Below are 21,977 nucleotides of genomic sequence, written 5' to 3' on the forward strand. Positions count from 1 at the left end.
CCGGGGGTCGCGCACACCTCGCCATCCATCCCCGGGGCGCGCAGTTTTGCGCGGAGCCCGCCCGGCCCCTCTATTGTCTCTCCCGCACAGCCGCGCTCCGCGCCCCGGGGGCGGGCGGGGAGGAGGCGGCGGCGGCGGCGGCGGGTGGGGTCGTGGGGGGGCGGGGGGGGGCGCGGCGGGCAGGGCTGGACGCGGCCACCGGAGCGAGGCCCCCCGCGCTCCCAGCGGGGCCCGGCGGGCGGCGCGGCCGGGCGGGGGGCGGTGCGGCCGGGCACGCCGCCCCCGCGCCGAGCCCTTCGCGGCTTCCGTGCGGCCGGGGGCGGTGGGAGCGCGGCCGCCTCCCCGCAGCCGGCGGCGGGCGCGGCTCCTGTTGGAGCCAGGCTGTCGTCAGCGGGCAGGAGTTTGGGGTTTTAATTGCGGGGTTTTGTTGTATTGGTTCCTCCGGGCGGAAGGTTGAGGTGTGTGTGTGGGGGGAGACCTGCAGGGTAAGATCCCGGTTTGGAAATGGAAAGGGATGGAGGATTGGTGATCCGCATCCCCCGGCTCTGCCTCAGCCTGTGTCCCTTGTGGTCTGCAGGGGGGTGGTGCCTGGACACGGAGCACAGGGACCCCACAGCCACCTCCTCTGGGGGCACGCTGGGGTGGCTGTGCCGGGGCAGCGCCTGGGCTTGCAGGGTTGACAGATGCGCAGCCCTGGGAGCAAAGCCCCCGTGAAACCCCCAGCAGAGCCTTGGTCACACATGGCTTCCCAGGGCTGGGAGCGACCTCTGCCTGGACAGACAGCAGCCATCTGGCTTTGTGCCTCTGCTCCCACAGGGCTCAAATCTGGAAGATTTGGGCAAGAAGGTGGGTGCAGGGAGAGCTTGCAGGGTATGGCCCCTAACAGCCATCCACCCTGCTCGTCTTTGTTCTTTCTCCACAGCACACCTTCTGGGGGAGCGGAGACTGCAAATCTGCTGAGAAAAAACTGGGATGGTGCTTTTCCAGCGTGTGAGAAACCTCCCCCAGACATGCCACCCAGCAGAAGGACTTAGGAACACTTCACTGCTTTTCAGTTCCATGCTTTTGTAAACCTCAGCCCCGATTTTTATAGCAAAGCATCTACTAAACCAGCCCTGAGCACGCTTAGACACCAGAGCAGCTCTGTGCTGGATCCGATGGGCCACAGCCTTGCAGGAGCATTTGTGTGTGTGTGTGTGTGTGTGTAGGTCTGGCCATGGTCTAACCCAACCCATCCAAAGTTTGGAAGGGCCCAGCCAGAGCACACATCCCCATGCACTGCTGCGACCAGCCTGCTTCTACTCCTGGAGCTTTTTTGTCATCCTCTGTGGTGTGAATTTCTCTCTGCCCTGGTGCAGTGTGCTGGCACGTGCTTTCAGGAGCATTCTGGGAGGCTCATTTATGGCCAAAGGATGGGGTTTGTAGAAAACACTTGGCTTCTGTGAATGTAAAATACATACTACAAAAATTCGGTGGGCTCACAAAGCAATGCCCTTAAGCAGGGGGCCCAGGAGGGATGTCTGAAAGCAATCTGAGCGGGTGGGTGTTTGAAACACAGGAACTGCTCCTGGATTTAAGCAAAGGAGGAACCTGGGCAGAGGGACCTGTTTCACCCTGTGGATCAAAAATGATGAGGCCCCAACCACCTCGTAGCATCTCGCTGGCAATTGCCAGTCCAGTGTGCTCAGCTCAACCCTCCCCGTCACTGCGAGGGTGCGAAGGCTCAAGTAAATAAGAGAGAAAGGCAAAACGCACTGATGTAAAATAATGAAAGCGATAAAACCAACACAATGGTGCTGAGATCCTGCCTGGCTCTCGACCAGGTGGAGTTTTGCGAAGAATCAATTTTAGATTAAAAAGGTCAATATACCATGTCAACCTGCTTCCTTAGAAGGCAAGCAGATAACTTAATTTGTGAGCGGGTGGGGAAGGGCTGAACATTTTGTCACTTGCTCTGCTCACAACCCGCCACCCTGCCTCTGGACCTGCAGCCCTTTGCTTTTTTTTTTTTTTTTTTTTTTTTTTTTTTTTTTTTTTTCATGGAAAGAAAGAAAACAGATGACACGCAAATTATGGAGGAAATATTAGGAGGAAATTAAATCAGGGTCACATTATTCATTCATGGAGATGGGAGGAAGCTGTGAAGATAAGTGCTTTGATGTACACAAGACACATTGTTCGTGGAAAGCCATTCTTTTTCAATATCGCTGGCTTTTTCAAATGGAAATGCGGCACTCGGGAGACGACAGCCTGCGCTCAGCTGCCCGCTCATTAGGGGCGCAGCAGCCCCACGCTAACGCAGCCCGGGTCTGCAGGCTCTTGGCTCTGCTGCAGGGGGTGCCCGGCCAGACCTGCACCGGCCGCTGGGTTTGCAGAAGGGCCTGGGAATGCACCCTTTGGGTTGCAAGGAGGGAATAAAGAGGTATTAGGAGGCTCTTGGGTAAACTTGGGCAGGACTGGGTGCTGGATTTGGGTTCCTGTTTACACCTGGAGGACACCAGGGTGCTTTAGCATCCCTGTGCCTGCTGGAGCCAGGCTTGCACTGATGCTGCCCGTGGCTCAGCCTGCAGCTCGTGCTGCTGCTTTTCTCCCTGTCCTTGCCCTCAAAGCTGGCTGCGGGGGTCCCAGCCCCACGTCACAGCCCTTTGGGATACCCAGTGCAGTGGTGGGGATCCAGCACGGGGGCTCCCTGCAGACTTCATGGGGTGCTCAGCTGCGGGATGCAATTGGGAACATGACTGAGAGGTGTGGAAATGGAAACCAGCAGCAGCAGCAGAACCACTACCCCAGGTGCTGTTTGTCTTTTCTTTATATTCTCCATTTATTATACAACCCCAACCTGCCTAAAGGACAGCTTATAACGCCAGTGCAGGGAAGAAAACATGAGCAGCTCTGCCCTGCCAGCACAGTCATTTCGAGGGTGACCAGGACCCCAAGACACCCGCAGGGTCGTTGTCTCCTTCGGTGCATCCCTGTTGCTGCAGGAGCTGGCTGCGGGGCAGAATCCAGCCTGGCCAAGTTCTCCCTCCCCAGGCTATGAGGAGCCAGGTGGGATGAAATCCCACATGAAATCATGAAATCTTCGCCGTCAACCAAAGTGGGATGTTTTCAGTAAAAACCACCTGTATCCTCCGCAGCCCTTCTGCTAGAGAGAGATATATCTGCTAGGGATCTAAGCAGAGCACACAGAAATGTTAGATATTTAACTGGTATTTTTACTAAAAATTTCTATTTTTAGTTCAAGAAAACCAACAGAGGACGTGTTGGTTTTCTTTCTCCCCAAAAAAATCTGGAACAGAGAGAAACCACAACACTGGCAGCTTTTGCTTTCCTATCCCAGCTGGGATGCCGGTGCTGCATCCAGGGCTGCTCGGTGGCTGCAGGAAATGCTGCGGGGAGCCTCAGGACCAGGATTTGAGGCAATCATGTCCAGCATGAGAGTTGTTCAATATTTCCAAGCTCAGCCAAAAAATAGCCCCTGGGAACAGAGGCAGCAGCACTTGTGGTCGAGCAGACCAGCAAATATTTAGGGGAAAAAAACATCAAATCCATGCCCAGGGCTTGGGATCGTCCCCAGGAGAGGGGCTGTGGCAGCCCCGAGGACCTGGCAGCTGAGCCAAAGGCGAGCGGTGCCCATGAGCATCTTTTAGCAACTTGGGCAGGAATTTACGGCGCCGAGCAGTCTCTGGGAACAAGCCGAAATGATCGTTTTGGTGTGTTTATTGGCAAACAAATCTTCCAAGAGGACCCATCTATCTGGGTTACGGTGACGGGGAGAGGATATTTATTTCCATCCATTATGCAAATCAGTGCAGGGTGAGCACGTGCAAATCTCCGTGCCGCTGCTGTGCAGGCAGAGGTCACACACAATTAAACAGGGTGGGTGATTGGGGCTCCCGTGGGCACCCCCCTGCCTGGCTGCTCCCGGCAGAGCTGGACTGCGGGTCGGGGTTGGAGCCAGCGTGGGCAGTGATGGAACACCCCAAAACCACAATCTGGTGCCTTTAACAGGGGCTGCGTTTGCCCTTGCCACTTCGCTCAGGCTAAATCCCTCCCATGGCTGGTGGGCAGCTCAAATTTGGTGGAGCAGCCATGATACATACACTCAAGGGCTGAAGGTCTCCTGGATCCATGCTAATCAGCCCCTAATTAACCAGAGGATGGAGAGGCAGAACAGCCCTGCAGGTGTGACACAGGTGGTGGCTTTGTGTGAAACTGGGTCCCAGATGGGTGCTGGGACAGAGCCAGGGATCGTGGATATTCCAGCCAAGGGGTCAGGGATGTTCCAGCCATGGGATTGGAGATGTTCCAGCCCCAGGATCAGGGATGTCCCAGTCGTGGGATGGATCAGGGATGCTCCAGCACCAGGGGCCGGGATGCTGCCTGTGATGGAGAGCCCAAATCTGGGCATCGAGCTCAGGATGCTGCACCTCCAGCACAGATACCAGCACAGCAGCTGGCGTAGACCCTGAACCACTCCCTCCTCGTTTCACCCTGCCCCAAATCCCGATGTGGCCCCCCAGGGGACACCGGGCATTGATGAAGAAGCACATCCCCCACCCTGCCTGGGGCAAAGGGAAGGGACACGATGGGGCAAACCTAAGGGAAGCTCAGCACACGGGGCAATGCAGCTTCCCCAGCCTCCTCCAGGAGTAAACGCACATCTATTTAACCACTGTTTCCCCAGTTTTAACATAATTACCCGTCAGCCTGCCAGTCAACATCAGCTCCTGCAGATCACCATTAACGGATCATTGTTCAGCCGGCTGTTATTGAATCGATATAGAAATTAAAATGCATTCTTCCCATTCTTTCTCAGTTGTCATCTTATCTCAGTGTCTAGCTAAAAGCACGGCAGATTACAGAATCCATCATCATTTAGCCTTTGTAGCTTGCAATATTCATAATTAACAAAAAAATTCTATTCAGTTTCTCATGTAATTTAATTAGTTTTCCATTAAATAGAGACTAAATATCATCTAATCCCCCAACAGAGCAAATAATTGTTTTCCATTCTTTTAGAAATTATCACTTGCGTATTGTAACTATCAAAATTCATTATGAGCCTCTGAGCAGCAATGGGAAAAGGTGTGAAAAGCACTGGTGGAAAGACAGGGCAGCAATTAGTGAGGCAGGTGGGGATGGAGAGGGGGCGGCAGGCTCGGGGCTGCCCGCGGCTCCATGCCACTGCTGCTCCAGGACCTGCTGGGGGTGCCCAGGTCGTGCCCAATGCAGGGCTCAGCAGCACCCGGTGCAGGATCCGGCCCCGTGTCCCAATCTGGGACATGTTGTGGTGCTCCAGATGCCCCATCTGTCTCTGTCCAGGAGTGCCTGTGCAGGAGGACACGGGATGGGGACAGGGTTGGGGAGAGCCGTGCCGTGCAAAGGCAGGCAGCAGGGCTCGCAGCCGTTTATCTGGATCATGGGACAGATTTAATTTATAGAGGAAATCTCTCAAGCAAATACGTCCCTTGGAGGAATAAACCTGTTTAAGAAAACAATTTTCTCCGTGCCCGGATTACGCCTTTAATGGCTTTCTGCTGTAGTGCCCCGCAGCTCATGATGCTCTGATGTGGAGAAACCATCTGCGAGTGCCCGTATGTGTGTGCACGGGTGTGCATGGCTGGGTGTGCACGCACATGTGTGCCTGCATGAGTGTGCATGCCTGCACACGCAGGGCTCAGCCAGCTGCAAGCCCTTTGCACGGGAGGGATTTGCCATGGTTGTGTCCCAGCCAGCCCCACGTGAAGTTCCAGCCCCATGGGTCCCCAGGGGCCAGCACCAAGGCTTGGGGCTGCACCTCCATGGAGGTGGTGCGGGGCTGTGGCCGTGCTCGCTGGTGCAGGGATTTGGCTCTGCAGAGTGTGAAAGCTGCTCGGCTCCAAGTGCCCCTCTGGGGGCTGTTAGCAGCGAGAACCCCCATTAACTCGCCACCCTTCCAACCCCCTCAGCAAATTAGATTAAATCCACAAATTGTTAGGACGGGGCCATAGTCATGGCTCGCTGAGCGCGTGTCCCATTACCAGCAGGTGGGTGCCGCTCCTAAATCAACTCTCGGCTCTCTCCGGGGGCCAGGGTATGGGCAAACGCTCCGATTCATCTCCCACCTCCCTGACGCAGGGAACTGGGCCCTAATTGCAGATGGTAATTGGCAGCAGTAATTCAGATCTGCGGCCGCCTGTGTCTCCCTCTTCACCCTCTGTTGGCGTCGGCTGTTTAGTTGACCAGCAAAGCCCCCAGCACTGCACAGATTTATCTTGCAGCACTCGGATGGGCACAGGGACCCCCCAGGGGTTGCAGGAGAGGGGCACTCACTTATGCAGTGAATTTGCTCGTGCTCAGGTGGCACCACTGGGCTCTCCCGGTCTGCTTTTAGGAAAACAGATGCCCTAAGAGCAAACCGGCCCCACTGCAGAGCTTGCTCTGCCCTGGCTGCCCCCTTGGGGCAGGGGGATTAGTGTTAATCCAGATCATTTCCCTGATCTGGGTCACGGCTGCAGAGTGGATCCGTCCACCATCAGCTGCTTTCCTCTTCCCTTTCCTCTCCTCAGGCAGAGCTGGAGCCAGCAGCGAGCCTTGGCAGCGTCGCTCATCCTGGAGGCCGAGGTGGGTGGAAGCAGCCGGCCGCATCCAGGCACGAGGTGGGCACGAGGCGGGGATGCGGGAGGAGGCGGCAGGGCTCCCCCTCCCAGCACAGCGTCACTGGGAGGCCCCACCAACACAACAAAACCAGGGACTTGGGGCAGGGGGAAAGAGATGCCCCCTCCTTGGCTTCACTGCAGGTTCCTGGGTTGCTAATTAGGAAAAAAAAAAAAAAACAAAAAAAACCCACAGCACTCCACTCTTCCTTTATTTTTTTTAAACAAACACGAGCCAGGAAAAAAGCAGTTATTATCTTGTCACCACCAGCTAAGCCCCAAGAGTCTCTCTTCCCTCTGACACTTGGGCATACATTCAAATAAAGCAAGAAACCCTCTGAGGATTGTAATAAGGTCTATTAAGCACTAACTGCCAGTGCCTGCACGTCCTGCCTGGGCAGCCCCAGCCAGGGGACGGAGGCGCGGTGTCGCTGCGGTGTCGCTGCCCGGGTGGCTCCGGGAAGGGCTGGCCTGAGCCCCCGCGCTCCCAGCTCGATCCCCAGCTCTCATTTACATGCGTTTCAGGGCATGTTATTTAATACTCCGCAGAGTTAAAAATAAATCTTCCCCTGCCTCCAGCTCTCTCCGCCTGGCTCTTCAGCTGGAGGGTGATTTGTTCGTGTTCACACGCAGTCACTCACCACCACCGGCGACAGGTCCTCCCCTGGCTGCACCGTCCCCTCCCCAGCCCTGGCCTCTGTCGGGTCCCCCCGCGGGGACAGACCGCGGTCGGGGCAGCAGCAGCTTTGCAAGGACACCCACAGGGTCCTGGGGTGCAGCAGAGCCGGGTCCAGACCCGGGTCCTGTGGCCAGCAAGGTTTGGCCGGGCTGTCGTCCCTGCTGGGAGTCAGGGGAGCGTTGGGAGGTGGAGGCTGAAAACAGAGCAGGATCAGACCAATTCGGTCTTGGGAGGTGATGGGAAGTGAACCTGGAGCTCTGCTGAGTCCGGACCTGATGCTTGAATCCTTCAACCCATCTGCAGAGAGGGCCACTGAAGGGGACACAGTCACAGATGGTTTCCTGTGTTCCCGAGGGCTGTGGGCAGCCGGCAGCAGCCAGCTGAAGGACACAACACCAGGACAGGAACTGCTCCAGGTGGTGGGGCTAGGGGAGCATCACACACCCAAACACCCCACAGCACGGGACAGGCTCACCTTGCCTTCTGGGAGCTGCAGCCACGTTTCCAATCCTCCTTAAAAGTTGCTCCGTCCGTTCTGGCCCCAAGCATGCCAACCTCCAGCCTTTCTCCTCTCCCCACAGTGGGGAGAGCAGGGGCAAGAAATGCTCAGAACGTGTTTGCGGTTCTTCCCTTTTTGCTGTGCAAAACACACCAATTTTCCTCCTCCGAAATATCTGGTGGCTGCAAAAAAGGCCTCCTCCTGATCACACTGAGACTGCAGGGGCCAGTCCTACAGCTGGCATGGAAGCAGCATGTGTTCGCTCTTCCTCATCCCACCCGAACTGCAGCCCTCCCCTGGGACAAGGCAGAAAGCCAGTGAGATGTGAGCAACATCTGAGCCACGGCAGCACAAGGAGGAAAAATGAAGGGGGAAAAGGATGAGAAGTCTAACAGCTGGAAGCTGAGATGGACACGTGCAGAACAGGACGGCAGCGTGTACTCAAGGCCAGTTAATTAACATCAGAAAACCCCCTGCAGCACGGGGAACCTCTCCCTGCTGGGAGTGCTCACAGAGACCCTGCGGCTGTGTTCAGTGGCACGCAGGGCAAGATGCGGCAGAGGCAGCCCCAAAAGCTCCTCCTGAGCTGATGCAAGCTGTGCTCAGCCCACATTGTCCCAGCAATCAGCCACGGGTATCAAGGCTGGAGATGTTTGTGCCTGTTATTGTGTGCCTGATATTGTGCAGGCCCTGCAGGTCCCTTCCAGGGAGGCTGAGCCTTTGGAAACGTGCAGACTACATGGGACACCCAGCTGACCACTGAAGGATGGGGACAAACCAGTGGGGAATGGACTTAAATTTCTGGAAGGGAAATTGTCTTCTCCCATAGCAAGTCCTGATGTCCACCATGGTAAATACGTAACATACATCAAACCTGCCTGAGGGCCTGCTACCGTCCCTGCTGCTCAGCCAGGGCAAAGAGAAAGGCGACCAGGCTGGTTCCTCCACTGCTGAGCCCTGAATACACGGTGCGTGCCATAGAACTCCCTCCTTTTACGTTTATTTATAGCAGAAGGCTGGTTCTGCTCAAAACAAGAAAATAGGATTCAGCAGTAGCCTGATAATTATTTCCAGTGTGGTCATTTTTATTGCCATGAATAAAAAATAAAGCTGCTCTTCTGAAGTTAAAGTATATGGCTTCCCTGGGTTATATATGAGTGTGGGCCTTGATTTAGCACTGTACAATAGAAAAGTAAAACAGAACAATAAATACCATCCACACAGTTCTTGTAAAATCTGTCTATTTCAGTTTTGACCATATAAAAACAACCAAGAGAAACTGGACAGGGAATATACAAGCCACAGATGGAATTTAAACAAATCGTACAAATTTCAGGTGATCTGAGTAAGGTTTAGTAGTCTGTTGTACAGCCAAAATCAAAATCTCTTCAATTCTAAATTTTCCTGCTTCCCAAAGAAGGGAAAAAAAAAAAAAAAAAAAAAAAACAACAAGCTGTACAGCAGGACCACGCAGACATCGCAGCCTGCAGAGAGGGCTGCTTGGCTCATCAAGCTGCTTCAACATTTTCCCATTACCGCAAGTGTGAGAGGGGGCTGGCACCGGTGAGAAGCAAGTCAATCCTACTTCTGTAAACCAAAGACTTCAAGGGCACGAATCACACCATTTCTCAGCTTCACTGGATCTCCCCCATATACAGCCGTTTGTCACTGGATGCAGAGAGTACTGCGAGAGAGAGGAGGAAGGGAAGAGACGAATACAAAAATTAAACAGAACAGCCTGAGAACTGCACTAATGGCACACCATTTGGATTTAACTACTCATTTCTCTCACTGTGAGCTATCTGTAAAGCCAAATTTCATTTGCTCCCCAAAAATGCTTCATTGGATTACTACTCTGACACCTAACCACACGCTGCACGTTCTGGCTGCCGTTCCCCTCTCCCAAGACAGACATAAAGGCATGCCGCCTGTAATGTCTACGCATTAAAACAGTAAAGAGAGGCACATCAACACACTGTTAATGCTCTCAAATATCTTGCAGTGTTATTTTCTCTGCAAGGAGCGTTCAGATTGCGACTCAGGCACGGCCAGCAGGACCACACGCCACTAGAGGGCACAGGCTGGCTGGGAAAGCTCGGTCGGGTTGCTATTATTTATCAGAAGGGCGGCAAACTGCAGTTGGCTCTCTGCTGTAACGAGACACTGAGCAGCCCTAATTCAGAAAAGGCTGTTCAGCAGATTCAACACCCAAGCGTCGAGGTAATGACAACGCCATCAGAGAAGTGCTGTTCTCGACACTGACAACTGTTTCATTCAAGTCCATGCAAGACCTGGGGGGGTTTGCGTGAAGCTCGCAGACTGGTGTCTGTAATCGTGCTCTCTGGGCGTCCTTCCATGCAGTTGAGTGTTGTGGGGTGGGTGGAGCGACTTCCAGGATTAATGGCCCCAGATGTTAACAGGAATCAGCCGCTGAACTCGCGTGCAATGAGTGGATGGGTTTTTAATTTTTTACTTTAAGATGAGTGATTGATTCACAAAAAGGAGCTCAGTGGAATACAATTACAAACAATCCGCTCCAAACTGAAGAGCAGAGATTGCTCTGCTCTTCCAGCACCGTCTCTGATCTGAAGACAGAGCAATGAATAACCAAGGAACAAGCCCATAATTCACTGCCCTGAATCCCCACCCCCAGGCTGCTGCAGAGACTGTCATCCTCGGCACCACTGAGCTCTTGGCTTCGCTTCAGGGCTGACTTGTGTCAATTTTTGGCCGAAGCAGTGTGGTGACCTGGCGGATGGTGCAAGTGTTTCTATAGAAACAAACAGTGCCCCACGGTCCTGCCCAGGCCACAAACTGTGCTGAGGAACTGGTACCAAGGCTGGTCTCAGCTAATGCTTCGTGATTGAAAGAGCTCCGAAAATGCCACTGAGAGCATCTCCCCATCCACCCGTGGTACGTAGTGCCACACCTTCACCCTGGAGCAGGATGTTTATGGAATGGCGATAAAAAGGGCTGCACAAAGAGCCTTGTTTGCTTCTTACACCTTCTGTGAAAGTTAGAGACCCTGGGCTGAACACATACTTCCAGGTTTCTATAACTGTCATGATGAGATCAGTAGATTTATGGTTATAACAAACCCTAGTACCAAAAGTATTTTTCCATGGCCTCTGTGAAGTCCTGGACTGTGGCAGTAGCTGATGTCACCCTCAGCTCATGAACAGGCCATACCACCACAGGCCAGAGCTGCACTGCTGCTCACCCAGGTCTCCATGTGGGCAGGACACACGGGTAGAGCCTCCTCACCCAGCCGAGGTCCCCAGGGCCCAGCTCCAATGGATGCCTGCAATGGATTCCCTTTGTAGCCCTAAGCTACAGATAACACCTTCCCCCAGGTCTGTCTCTGATACTCAGGGCTCTCGGCCAGTTTTTGAGCTGTTTTCTGGAGGACCAGTTCAGCCAGCCCTGGAACTATTTCCCCAGGTGACTTGATTTGGGAACGACTTACTGATAGGCTCCTCTGGATGGAAAGCCAGTTCGTTCACCGACCCAGCGTGGCCTGGCAGCTTGTACAAAATCCTCCTGGATGTGGTGTCCCACACGTAGACGAACCTACAAGAGAGTCATTATGAGAGCAGGCATTCGTAAAGGGAGAGCAGCCGCCTCCCACACCAACGGCTGCTTCCTGTAACGGTTCACCACCCAGGCTGTAATAACCACAGCTGTTAGCGTGGATAAACAAGGAGCCTGTCAGGAGCAAAACGCTGCACTGCTGAATTCAGAAGAGCAAAGGTCTGAGCAGGTAGGAGCTAACATGCCAGCTCTGTGCTAAAAGCCTCTGCTGTCACAGCACTGCGGCACCATCTCATCCATTGCGGCACGGAGATGGATGAGGCCACAGAGACCCTCGGCACCGCAGCCATAGAGCGGGCTAAGGGACAAAAAGAAGCATCAGGAGAGGGGAGGACACCTCTTACTCTTGCAAATACCTGCCTGCAAGCCCAGGGGTGCTCCCAGTTCAGGCAGACAAGTGCTTAGGAGGAGCCTGGGTGCTCCCCCCCAGTCCCCACTACAATGCGACCCCTCCCAGCCAACAACCTGTATATATGGATTTCTTCCTGCTGGGCCATTAAAGTCATAATTCACTTCCCAGCATTTATTAGGGGGCTGATCAGATTGCATCGAGCCCTTTGATTGATCTCCTCCGGGTCCCTGTGCCGCACCGCAGCCGGGTGCTGCCCGTGTGCCTCACCTTGGCTGAAGGACAGCGCCGAGACACCGGCGCTCCTCACGCAGCGGGTCAGAAATAAACTGCTGGCACCAGGCACCACGCAGCTCTCAGACTGTTCTTATCAGTGGTCTCCGAGGGGGGAAAACAGCACCTTTCTGCTAGCCACAGAACACAGCCTGTCCCCCGTGGGTGTCCGTCACTGCCTGCATGGTGCGGCGGCCACCTGGCAGCCAGCACTCGTTCCACCAGGGAACAAAGCGATGCTCTGACCCATTATGGAGAGCTTCCGTAGGAGTGAGAGGCTTTTTTTATAAATCAGAATGGAAAGAGCTCTGAGAAATGCACTACAGCCAGGCGAGGTGACGCTGTATTCCACCCGCACAGCCTCCTTTCCAAACTTAACAGCTTCACCACACGAAATGTCATTTGTTACAAGGTTCACAGCTCTTCAGAAAAATCAGCGGCTTGGGAAAGCTGCCAGTGCGGGATTACACTCATACTGCCTTCTCGCTTTGCTCTTTAGGTAGGTGACTGGCATCTAAAACAAAACCTGTCAGGGGGCAGAAGAAGAGAGGGGCAGAGCAGTAATTGGCCGGCTCAGTGCGGTGAGCAGCTCTGCTGCCCTCATGCTCCAGAGGCATCGCTGTCCTCGCTTACAGGGGACGCTGCAGAGGGTGAGGGCACAAGGGACAACCAGGCGAGAGTAAAACGTGTAAAAGCAATCTGTAACGTTACATTTCCTCCAAAGGCAGGTTGCTGCAAACGCCACTGTGCATCACCACGCCTCTGCCGCTTGGATTCAAACGTGCTTGGGATCAGCGGCCCTCTACCGGCCCCGCACGTAACCCAAGCTCTGAGTGCCAAGCTGGGACCAGTGCCACCAGCAGGGAGTGCCTCCACTTCACCTCTCCCGCTCCTTCGCTTTGACAGGGCGTTGCAGATCTTACGAAGGACAAGATTTGTTTTTACAATTAGGCCTCTCTTCTGGTTGGAACAAAAGTCTGCTTCATCGCTGCCCAAAAAAAGCACTGAATCCCTCACAGCACTTGCTGGTAAGGCAGAGAGGACACCGACAGCAACACAGAGCAGAGCCGCTTTGTTAGAGGCTTTCATTTTCAGGCCGGTGCTATTCTTTGGATTTTCTTGAAACATGTGAAAAGGAAAAATGAAACCATCCCACTTATGTCATGAACATCATTTAAAGCAGCATTTCTGCAAGCACAACTATTTAATCTAGCAGGTAAGAGCTGTACTTGATGCCTTCTCAAAGCATTCTGCTCTAAGGTATTTTCTATGGTATGGCAGAGCAGGAAAGCACTTGAAGTAGCTGATTTTACAATAAACCTTCTGAATGGCTCAGAGAAAAAAAAAAATCAGATAATTGTCCCTCCAACACAAACACACGCACTCTGCAGAGAAACAGAGTAACTATTGGGGAATTACTTTTTACCCGGACACATGAAATGTTTAATCTTGCTTTGCCTTTCCAGCAGATGCTCCTCCAAGAAAAACTAAAAACTCAGAGATAGCAGAAAGATTTGGAGTGGCCTCATCTAACCTGCCCTGGGACCTGCCTGTGTGCTCTTCACAATGAAATTTCACAACAAAGTTGCTGTCAGACCACAGAGCTACAGCAGCATCTGCAGGACTAACCTAATGGCCCAATATTTCATGCCGCACTTCAGCGTGTCAGGTTGCCCGCCCTGGGACCTGCCACAGCACCGGCGCATTAACAAGCAGGTATTCATCACCACGTGCACTGCTGCTGCAGCCCAGCAGGACTGGAAAGAAGGGTCACGTCTCAGCCACCCGCTGTGACAGCCGGCCCCACTATATCTGGACAGTAAGAACTCAAGTTCTTCCTATCCTCCATCAGAAACTCATTAATTTGCTGATTACTGCTGCTCCATGCCTTGGACTCTGGCCTGCAGGAATTCCTGTCTCGATGTCACGGAGAGTGCATCTGGATTTGCTCCAGTGGGGGTTGTATCCTTCACTGCGACCTTCAGTGTCTGGCACAGCCCCTGTTGGCTTCCTCCCTCTACCCAGTTTAATCCTTGGTAACCTCAGTTTACAGAATCTCTGATTTAAAAGTCCAATACGTGCTAATTTAGTCAGATCTATTTCCTCGCGCTTGTTAATTAAAGTAAGGATTACAAATGATCCTCGGAACACCACCGGTGCTCCCTGCTAGCTGCCACACAGCACTCAGACTGGTATTTGCGGTCAGCACAACCCCAACACCACACACCACGTCTCTACACTCCTGCTTCTAGAAGAGTCTCACACGAGTCGGGTGGTACGACTGCAAGAGACCCCGTCTCCTGCCAGCTCTGCTCCTGTCAGCTGCTTGTCCATCTGTTGGACGCAGAGACTGAACATAAGCAGTACTGGAGCTCTCTAGAAGGCTTCTGACAATAATAAGAAGGATTTTACAACCATATAGCGCTCCTCCACTGACGCAAAGGCAGTACAAACACATCAGTACTACAATCGCTGCAGATAATGCTCGCATAAGACTGCAGGGAGTTGTTTGGGTCTTCACACCTCTCTGCGCAGTTCTGGCTCTTCATAGTAATTTTAGAGATGATCCAGCTCATTTCAGGTGTGATTGCAGAACAGTTTGGGACTGATGGTAACAGAGAAACACAGCGATAACTCACCTGTCAGCAGATCCCCCTGCTATTTTACTTCCATCTGGGGACCACGAGCACCTCAGAAGATTCTAAAATAAAAAAAATGTGCACAGATCCATTTCCAAAAGAAGGTTTAGCTTTTCCCTTCTGCTTGAAATAAAATCACCAAGAGACTTTAAATATCACGAGCACCTCTATAATGATCTCCCTTTGGAAGATAAGAAGGTAATTACAGATTTTATTTTATTGCTGGAAACATCCAGTGTCTTGTTATTTTACACAATGTAGATAGTAAAATGTAGAAAATACTTAATTTACAGCTAATTATAGCTGAACTGAGCTAAGAAATTGTGTTACTACGGCTTTAATTAGAATCCAACTTTGTGCATTAATCTTTCTTTGAATCCCTATTAAGGTCTTTCTGGTTTAAACTTGAATTTAAAAACAATTTACAGAAAACTTAATAGGCAGGGGCAGCATTTTATAAACAATACTCTCTCAATCCATAGTACACTCACCTTTTCAAAATTATGCACGTTCCCCTGGAAAATCTTCACACATCTCTCTTTAGGGGCAAATGGTCGCACATCCCAGATGCGAACTGCAACAGAGAGCTCACAGTAATTAGCTGGATGGCAGAGGGATGGGGGCAAGGTCAGCTTCTAATGATCAAAGACCCGGTCACATTCCTTGCTCTCTTCATAAATAGGTTTCCCCAGAAGCAAAAGGAAGGTAGCAGCTTTCCTCTTGCAGGAAGCTTTGATATGAGAGGTAAAATGCAGAAGTTTATAATGATATCAAGACCATTGCCAACGAGAAGGGAAAAATCCCCAACAACTATTACACAAATGAACCATCGTCTCCTTACACGAGCATTTGCTTTATGATAATATGCTTTGTGATCACAGTTCTAAGAGATCTGCTTCGCTGAGCAGCCATACACAGGAGACAGTTTGGAAACAGCACCGCCATTCCCTGCTGCGAGGAAGCAGCCGAACCAACCTGACAAAAGCAAGACCAAAATTACATTCAACTGCCTGTGCAAATAATTTGTGCCACAGCTCAAATCCTTCTTGCCCGTTGGAAGACATGACAAACCTCTGATACAGCTGCTCCCTCTCTGCAAAGGATGTAACTGTCATCACTGCAACAACAGGAATTCAAACTTCATCTGCGGAGCTCATCTCCCCTGAGCCATCCCCATGTCTGACTCTTTTATTCTTCTACACTGAACAATTCAAGCTGTTCCTTCCAGAATGCCATAAATCCGGCTATCCAAAGGCTAGCAGGAGAGGGCAGGGGCTGTCAGCTGTCTGCACAGCTGTGCTGTCACAGTCAGTAGGATGTACCTGTGTTGTCCATTGCGTTAGAGAGCAGGTAAGAGCCTTCTGAACTCAGACTGAGGCCTGTCACCGAGTCTGCGTGTCCTCTCATCGTGTACGTGAGCTTGTTCTGGCGAAGGTCCCACACCTTTCAGACAGCAGACACAAAATGTCAGCTCAAAAGGATAGCCAAGACCATCAGAAATACCGTTTCCAAACCATTTCATACGGTTTCCAAACCATTTCATACAAGTACTGATCAGTCATCTGATGAAATCACCTCTCAATTTCAGTTGGGTGGGGTCTCACTGGCTAAAATATACGGCTATAATTTTATGTGTTGTAGGAAAAAAAAGGATTTGCCCTTTAGAAGGCTTTTTACTTAACATGTCCAACTGCGTTAGCAGCAAGGAGCTAAATTACAGCTGCCCCATGCACGCAGGAATCCCTTTCAATCTGGCTACAGCTCTCCCAGCTCCCAAATTTCACTGACCATGGCACAGCGCAGCAGTTGTCAAACCCCCAAAATTTCACGCTGTTCTTTCCCCAAGAGTTACTGCCGTTCATGGGGCAGTCAGAACAGATGTCCTTTCAGTGCTACACTTAGCGATGGCCCTCTGACAAGAACATGCTCCCCATGCCTAGGTAAGACTGGAGCCTGAGGCTAAGAAGACAGCAAGACTGACTGAGCTGTGCAGCTATCAGGAGAATCTCAGCTACCAAATGAATGAAACACTGAGCGTGCTCTTAAATAAGAACTTTCCACAGTAGCAGGTGACAAAGTAAATTACAACAGCATACTGGAGCAGAGGGCAGGGAGTTGGATGTGTCACCAGATTTTCTTTAGCCTACCTCATATATGGCTCTAGAGCTTCTGGGAGAGGCACCGACTGCCAGAAGAGCTCACATACCACGTCAGCTCCAGTGTGACAGCAGTGCTAAGATGTGTGGCCAGGAATGCCAGGGCTGCCCAGCCAGTCACGTGGCAAACAGCCCTGGAACAACTCCCTTAGAGTTTCTTGGCCTTAGATCAAGAGAGGTTGGACACAGGAGGCTGGCACAGTTCTTGCGACTGTAAAATCAACCAACGGCCTTCCACATTTGTCCTTGACCACCACGACATTTTGCACGCTGCTGCAAGCGATTTCTGATGGGATGGAAAAGGTGAGCACGGCTGGAAAGGCACAGGAGGACGCAAACATCATACCTTAATGTCGTTGTCAATGCCCCCTGATATGATCTGATCGCTGGTGTCATTGAAGGTTACAGCCAAGACCTGGTACGTGTTCTGAAACGTCTGGACGGCTGCTTTTTTCCTGATATCCCACAGCTAAAGAGACACGGTGGTTGTAAAAATTATGTACAGATATTTAACAATAAAATTACAGAAAGTTGCACATATATGTATTTCGCAGAGACTCAAACCACTCTGCTAAAATTCACTTTTAGATCTCAAAAGATCTCTATAAAAAAACACAGTAGAAGGCTGGTGTGATTAAAGCACATGACTTTCTTGATTTGAAGCAAGAATAGGAGGAAAGAAGGCGGTTGAATAAAAGATTTCAGTAACTGCTTGCCTTTCTCATGCTTTGTTAACATGATTTAGTAGAAAAAGTACCATTGAGTAGATCAATCTTACTAATCCCCATCCAAAAAAATTACAGAAGGAACAAGCAAATTTCATTTTTAAATCAAAGTTTTTCAATCACAAAACTGTAAGAGCAACCAACGTGTGAATTTAGCCAACTTAAATGGGAAGAAGATGAACAACTCTTTCAGAGATCCCACCTAATTTTCACTCTATCTCCACGTACAACACACTGACCTTCACTGTCCCATCGTCACTGCCCGTACAGACAAGCTGGGGTCCTCGCCTTGCTGGGTAGCAGGAGTTAACGAACGAGGTATGGCCCTTCAGCCTCTTCACTCTCTCTCCAGTCTCGCTGTCCCACACAGCCACCGTCTTGTCTGTGGATGCTGAGAAGAGCATGCTGTGGAGAAGAATCCCCGTGAGCTTCAGTTTCAGAAGTATTTCTCCCATCCCAACTTTGTTACTCTCTAGTCCTGAGATCAAAGCTTGAGATACCAAGTGGGAATGCGTCGTTGAATTATAGAAACACTTAGGTTGGAAAAGATTTAAGATCAGCAAGTCCAACCATCACCTGACCAAGTCCATCACCAAACCACGTCCCTTAGTGCACACCCACACGTCTCAAATACCTCCAAGGATGGGGACTCTGCCACCTCCCTGGGCAGCCTGTCCCAGTGCCTAACCACTCTTTCTGTGTAGAAATTCTTTCTGATATCCAAGCTAAAACTCTCCTGGAGCAACTTTAGACTGTTTCCTCATGTCCTAATACTTTCCACCTGAGAAAAGAGACCAACACCCTCCTTACAGCGACCTCCTTGATAGTTGTAGAGTGATGAAGTCTCCACTCCACTTCCTTCTCTCCAGCCTAACCCCCCCCAATTCTCTCAGCTGCTCCTTGCACGTCTTTTCTAGTCCCTTCACCAGCTTCACTGCTCATCTCTGCAGTGAGGGACCACAACTGAACACGTTGCTTGAGGTGTGCTCCTACCAGCACCAAGGACAGAGGGACAATCACTTCCCTGGTCCTGCTGGCCCCGGGACTATTTCTGATGTGGGTCAGGGTGGTGTTGGCCTTTTTGGCCGCCTGGGCATGATGCTGGCACCCCCAGGTCCTTTTTGGATGGAAAACTTCCCAGCCACTCTTCTCTAAGCTTATACTGCTGCTGCGTGGGGTTCTGGTGACCCAAGTGCAGCACCTGGCACTTGGCCTTGTTGGACATGAGATCAGACTCCACCCATCAGCCCAGCCCATCCAGCTCACTCTGCAGAGCCTTCCCACCCCAAAACAGACCAACACTGCCACCCAACTGCTGTCTGCAAACTCACTGAGGGTGCACCTTATCCCCTCACCAAGACTGGTGACACAAACATTAAACGAAACTGGTCCCAAGACTACTGAAAAGTTCTAAGGAAGTAAAAGGAAAAGTTCTCAAAGTAAAAGGAAAGCTTGGCCATCTCTTTCTTCAGACGCAGTAGCAGAAGAGCCTTCCAAAGGACAAAACTGCCTTAAGCTGAGGCAGGGGAGGTTTAGGCTGGGCATCAGGAAGAGGTTCTTCACCGAGAGGGTGGTTGCACACTGGAACAAGCTCCCCAGGGACGTAGTCACTGCACTGAGCCTGTCTGAATTTAAGAAGCGTTTGGACTGTGCACTTAGTCACATGGTCTAAACTTTTGGGCAGACCTGTGCGGTGCCAGGAGTTGGACTTGATGATCCTTCTGGGTCCCTTCCAGCTCGGGATAATCGATGATTCTGAATTACTCAGATGTTTTCCTTCCCTCCCCAAAGCACCGCTGTTTCCCACACAGCCAACACAAATATTCAAGTTTCTATGGACTGAGATCAATGGCACTCGTGTGTTGAAGGTGGTTCCAGGGCCTCTGCTCAGCCTCGAGCAGACACCACTCCTAACCCCGCAAAGCCACAGCACGAGCGTTTGCTGTGAGGGCAGTGGCTGAGCAGAGGGGCTGTGAAGGGCTGCGGCCAGCAGAGAAAAACCTTCCCTCAGAAACAGTGGGGGCTGAGGCAGGAACGTGCCGGTGAGCCACCCACCTGCCGTCCGTGTTGTAGTGCAGCTCCATGACCGCCCCGCTGTGCCCCTTCAGGGTGGCGTAGTTATCGCAGTCCCCGTAGACGTTCCACAGCACTACGAGAAAAAGGAGAGGGCTCAGGGGGTTGGAACCGGATGGTCTTTAAGGCCTTTTCCAACCAAACCATTCTATGAAAGTGCATGACACGTGTAGACATGCACAGAGGGATTCTCCAGAGCTCCCACATGACCACAGCTGCCACCACTTCAGAACCAGGGTGATGCACAGCAGTAAAGAAGCACCACTTGAGCCCCAGAAGAAGAGACTCCGCTTTGAGCTGACTTACAACTTTAGATCAACTTGACTTTACTAATAAGTCACCGGATCTTCACCTCAGCAAGTCAAAGCATCAATAACTGCGCCTGCAGGGTGCTGCTGTCCAGCACAGACCCACGGCGACCTCTGCGAGGGCCTTGGGAGGACTGCGGTGAGCTGGGCAGGTGAGGGATGCGATGAGTTCAGCAGGGTCTGCAGCACTGCCCCTGCACCCTTCATGCTCAGGACCCCAGCTGCTGCCTGAAAGGAAGCCACCCGCAGGGCTGGAGAGGCCAGCCCCCCCACAAGCTGAAAGCCCCCGGGGCCTGGTCCAGTATCACAATCCCAGCACGGCCGAGGTTGGCAGGGACCTCTGGAGATCAGCCAGTCCAGCCCCTCTGCTGAGCAGGATCACCCCGAGCACCTTGCACAGGATGGCATCCAGGTGGGCTTCGGGTATCTCCTGAGAAGGAGACTCCACAACCTCTCTGGGCAGCCTGTCCCAGGGCTCTGTCACCTCCCAGTAAAGAAATGTCCCCTCGCATTGAGCCAGAACCTCCTGGGCTTCAGTTCGTGCCTCTTATCCTGTCGTTAGGCACAACTGAAAGGAGTTCAGTTCATTCAGTTCGGCTCCATCCCTTCCACACCTCCCCTCAGACATTTACACACACTGATGAGCTCTCCCCTCCGCCTTCTCTTTCCCAGGCCAACCAGGCCCAGCTCCCAGCCACAACAGGAGCCCCAGTCCTCCCATCATCTCCGCAGCTCTCCTCTGGCCTGGCTCCAGCAGCCCCACATCCCTCTTGTCCCTGGGAGCCCCGGGCTGAGCACCGCACCCCGGACCTGCCGTACTCACGGATGAGCCTGTCGAAGCCGGCGGAGGCCAGGGTGTTGCCACCGGGGTGGAACTTGCAGCAGTACACCTCCCCCTCGTGCCCCGACAGCAGCATGATGGGCGCCTGCAGCGAGGAGCAGCGCGGCGGGCCCTGCGGGGGGACAACAGCAATGCCTGAGGGGACAGCTCTGAGGAACAAGAGGCCCAGCACCCCCTGACCCCCCAATGCCCCCTGAGCTCCCCCGACCCCTCTAAGCCCCCCCAGCCCCCTTCTCTGACCCTGCTGAGCATCCCAGCCCTCCTTCCCCCTGTCCCCCCCGACCCCCTGGGCACCTCCAGCTGCTCCGATCCCTTCCCCAGTCCCCACCACCACCCCGAGCCCCCCAGACCGCCCCGGCTGCGTTTCCTCCAGCCCTCCCAAGCCCCCTCAGCCCCTTTGATCCCCTCCCACTCCCCCTTCCCCTTCCCCCCGATCCCCCCAGCTCCCCTGATCCCTCCCATCCCCCTGTGCCCCCCTTCCCCTTGCTCCCCCCATTCCCCCTGACCTCCTGAGCACCCCCAGCTCCCCCCAACCCCTTCCCCAGCCCCCCCACCACCCCGATTCCCCCCAGCCCCCCTTCCCCTGTACCCCCAGATCCCTCCAGCTCCCCTGATCCCCCCCAGCCCCCCAACCCTCCCAACCCCTCCAGCTACCCCTGAACCCCCCCCATCCCCTTGAAACCCCTTCCCCCAGCCCCCCCAGCCCCCGATCTCCCTTCCTCCCCCCCCCCAGCCCCCCTCAGACTCCCCTCAGACCCCCCCAGGCCCCCCTCATCCCCTCCCCCCCCCCCAGCCCGTACCGCCTGCAGCAGCGCCCCAGGGGCCGCCTGCCCGCCCCCCCCAGCGCCCCCCCCGGCGGCGGGCGCCTCATGGCGGGGCCGCTTGGCGGGGGCGGGGCCGGGCACGAGCGGGAGGTCGGGGCCGGGGCCGGGCCCGGGGCCGGGAGCGGGGCCCGGAGCGGGGCCTGGCACGGGGCCCTTCCGCTTCTGCTGCTCCAGCATCGCCGCCCGCCGCGCGCGCCCGCCCGGCCCCCCATTGGCCAGCCCCGCCGCCTCCCGCGGCGCCCATTGGCCGAGAGCCGCGGGAAGGCCCGCCCTCCTCCTCCTGACGTCTCCTCCGGCGCGCGGCGGTGACGCCAAAGCGGCGCCAGGCCGCCCGGCGCTGTTTCTTTTTCGCGGATTGGTGGCGCTGCGGAAGACGGGTGGA

The 21,977-nt window shown here is 53.4% G+C and overlaps 1 protein-coding gene across 1 annotated transcript; it reads right to left on the reverse strand.

The window, feature by feature from the left end:
• Positions 1-8,917: 8,917 nt before the first annotated feature.
• SNRNP40 (small nuclear ribonucleoprotein U5 subunit 40) lies at positions 8,918-21,802 on the reverse strand. The gene is made up of 10 exons (XM_082777650.1): positions 21,572-21,802; positions 20,754-20,883; positions 19,605-19,698; positions 17,789-17,954; positions 17,171-17,293; positions 15,991-16,111; positions 15,160-15,242; positions 14,669-14,730; positions 11,283-11,386; positions 8,918-9,500 (listed from the first exon to the last, which is right to left on the reverse strand). Exons 1-10 carry the CDS (start codon positions 21,770-21,772, stop codon positions 9,451-9,453), a joined length of 1,134 nt encoding a protein of 377 aa, XP_082633776.1. The 5' UTR covers positions 21,773-21,802; the 3' UTR covers positions 8,918-9,450.
• Positions 21,803-21,977: the final 175 nt, after the last annotated feature.

This window comes from Aythya marila, assembly GCF_965140915.1.
Source record: "Aythya marila genome assembly, chromosome: 22".
Classification (NCBI taxonomy): Eukaryota; Metazoa; Chordata; class Aves; order Anseriformes; family Anatidae; genus Aythya; species Aythya marila.

Excerpts from the sequence above, each read along its gene's own strand:
- SNRNP40 (XM_082777650.1), bottom strand. The coding sequence starts at position 21,772 with ATGCTGGAGCAGCAGAAGCGGAAGGGCCCCGTGCCAGGCCCCGCTCCG. Across the intron at positions 11,387-14,668 it reads GCAGGGGGATCTGCTGACAG|GTTCGTCTACGTGTGGGACA; the intron begins GTGAGTTATCGC and ends ACTCTCTTGTAG. Across the intron at positions 9,501-11,282 it reads CCATCCAGAGGAGCCTATCA|TACTCTCTGCATCCAGTGAC; the intron begins GTAAGTCGTTCC and ends TCTCTCTCGCAG.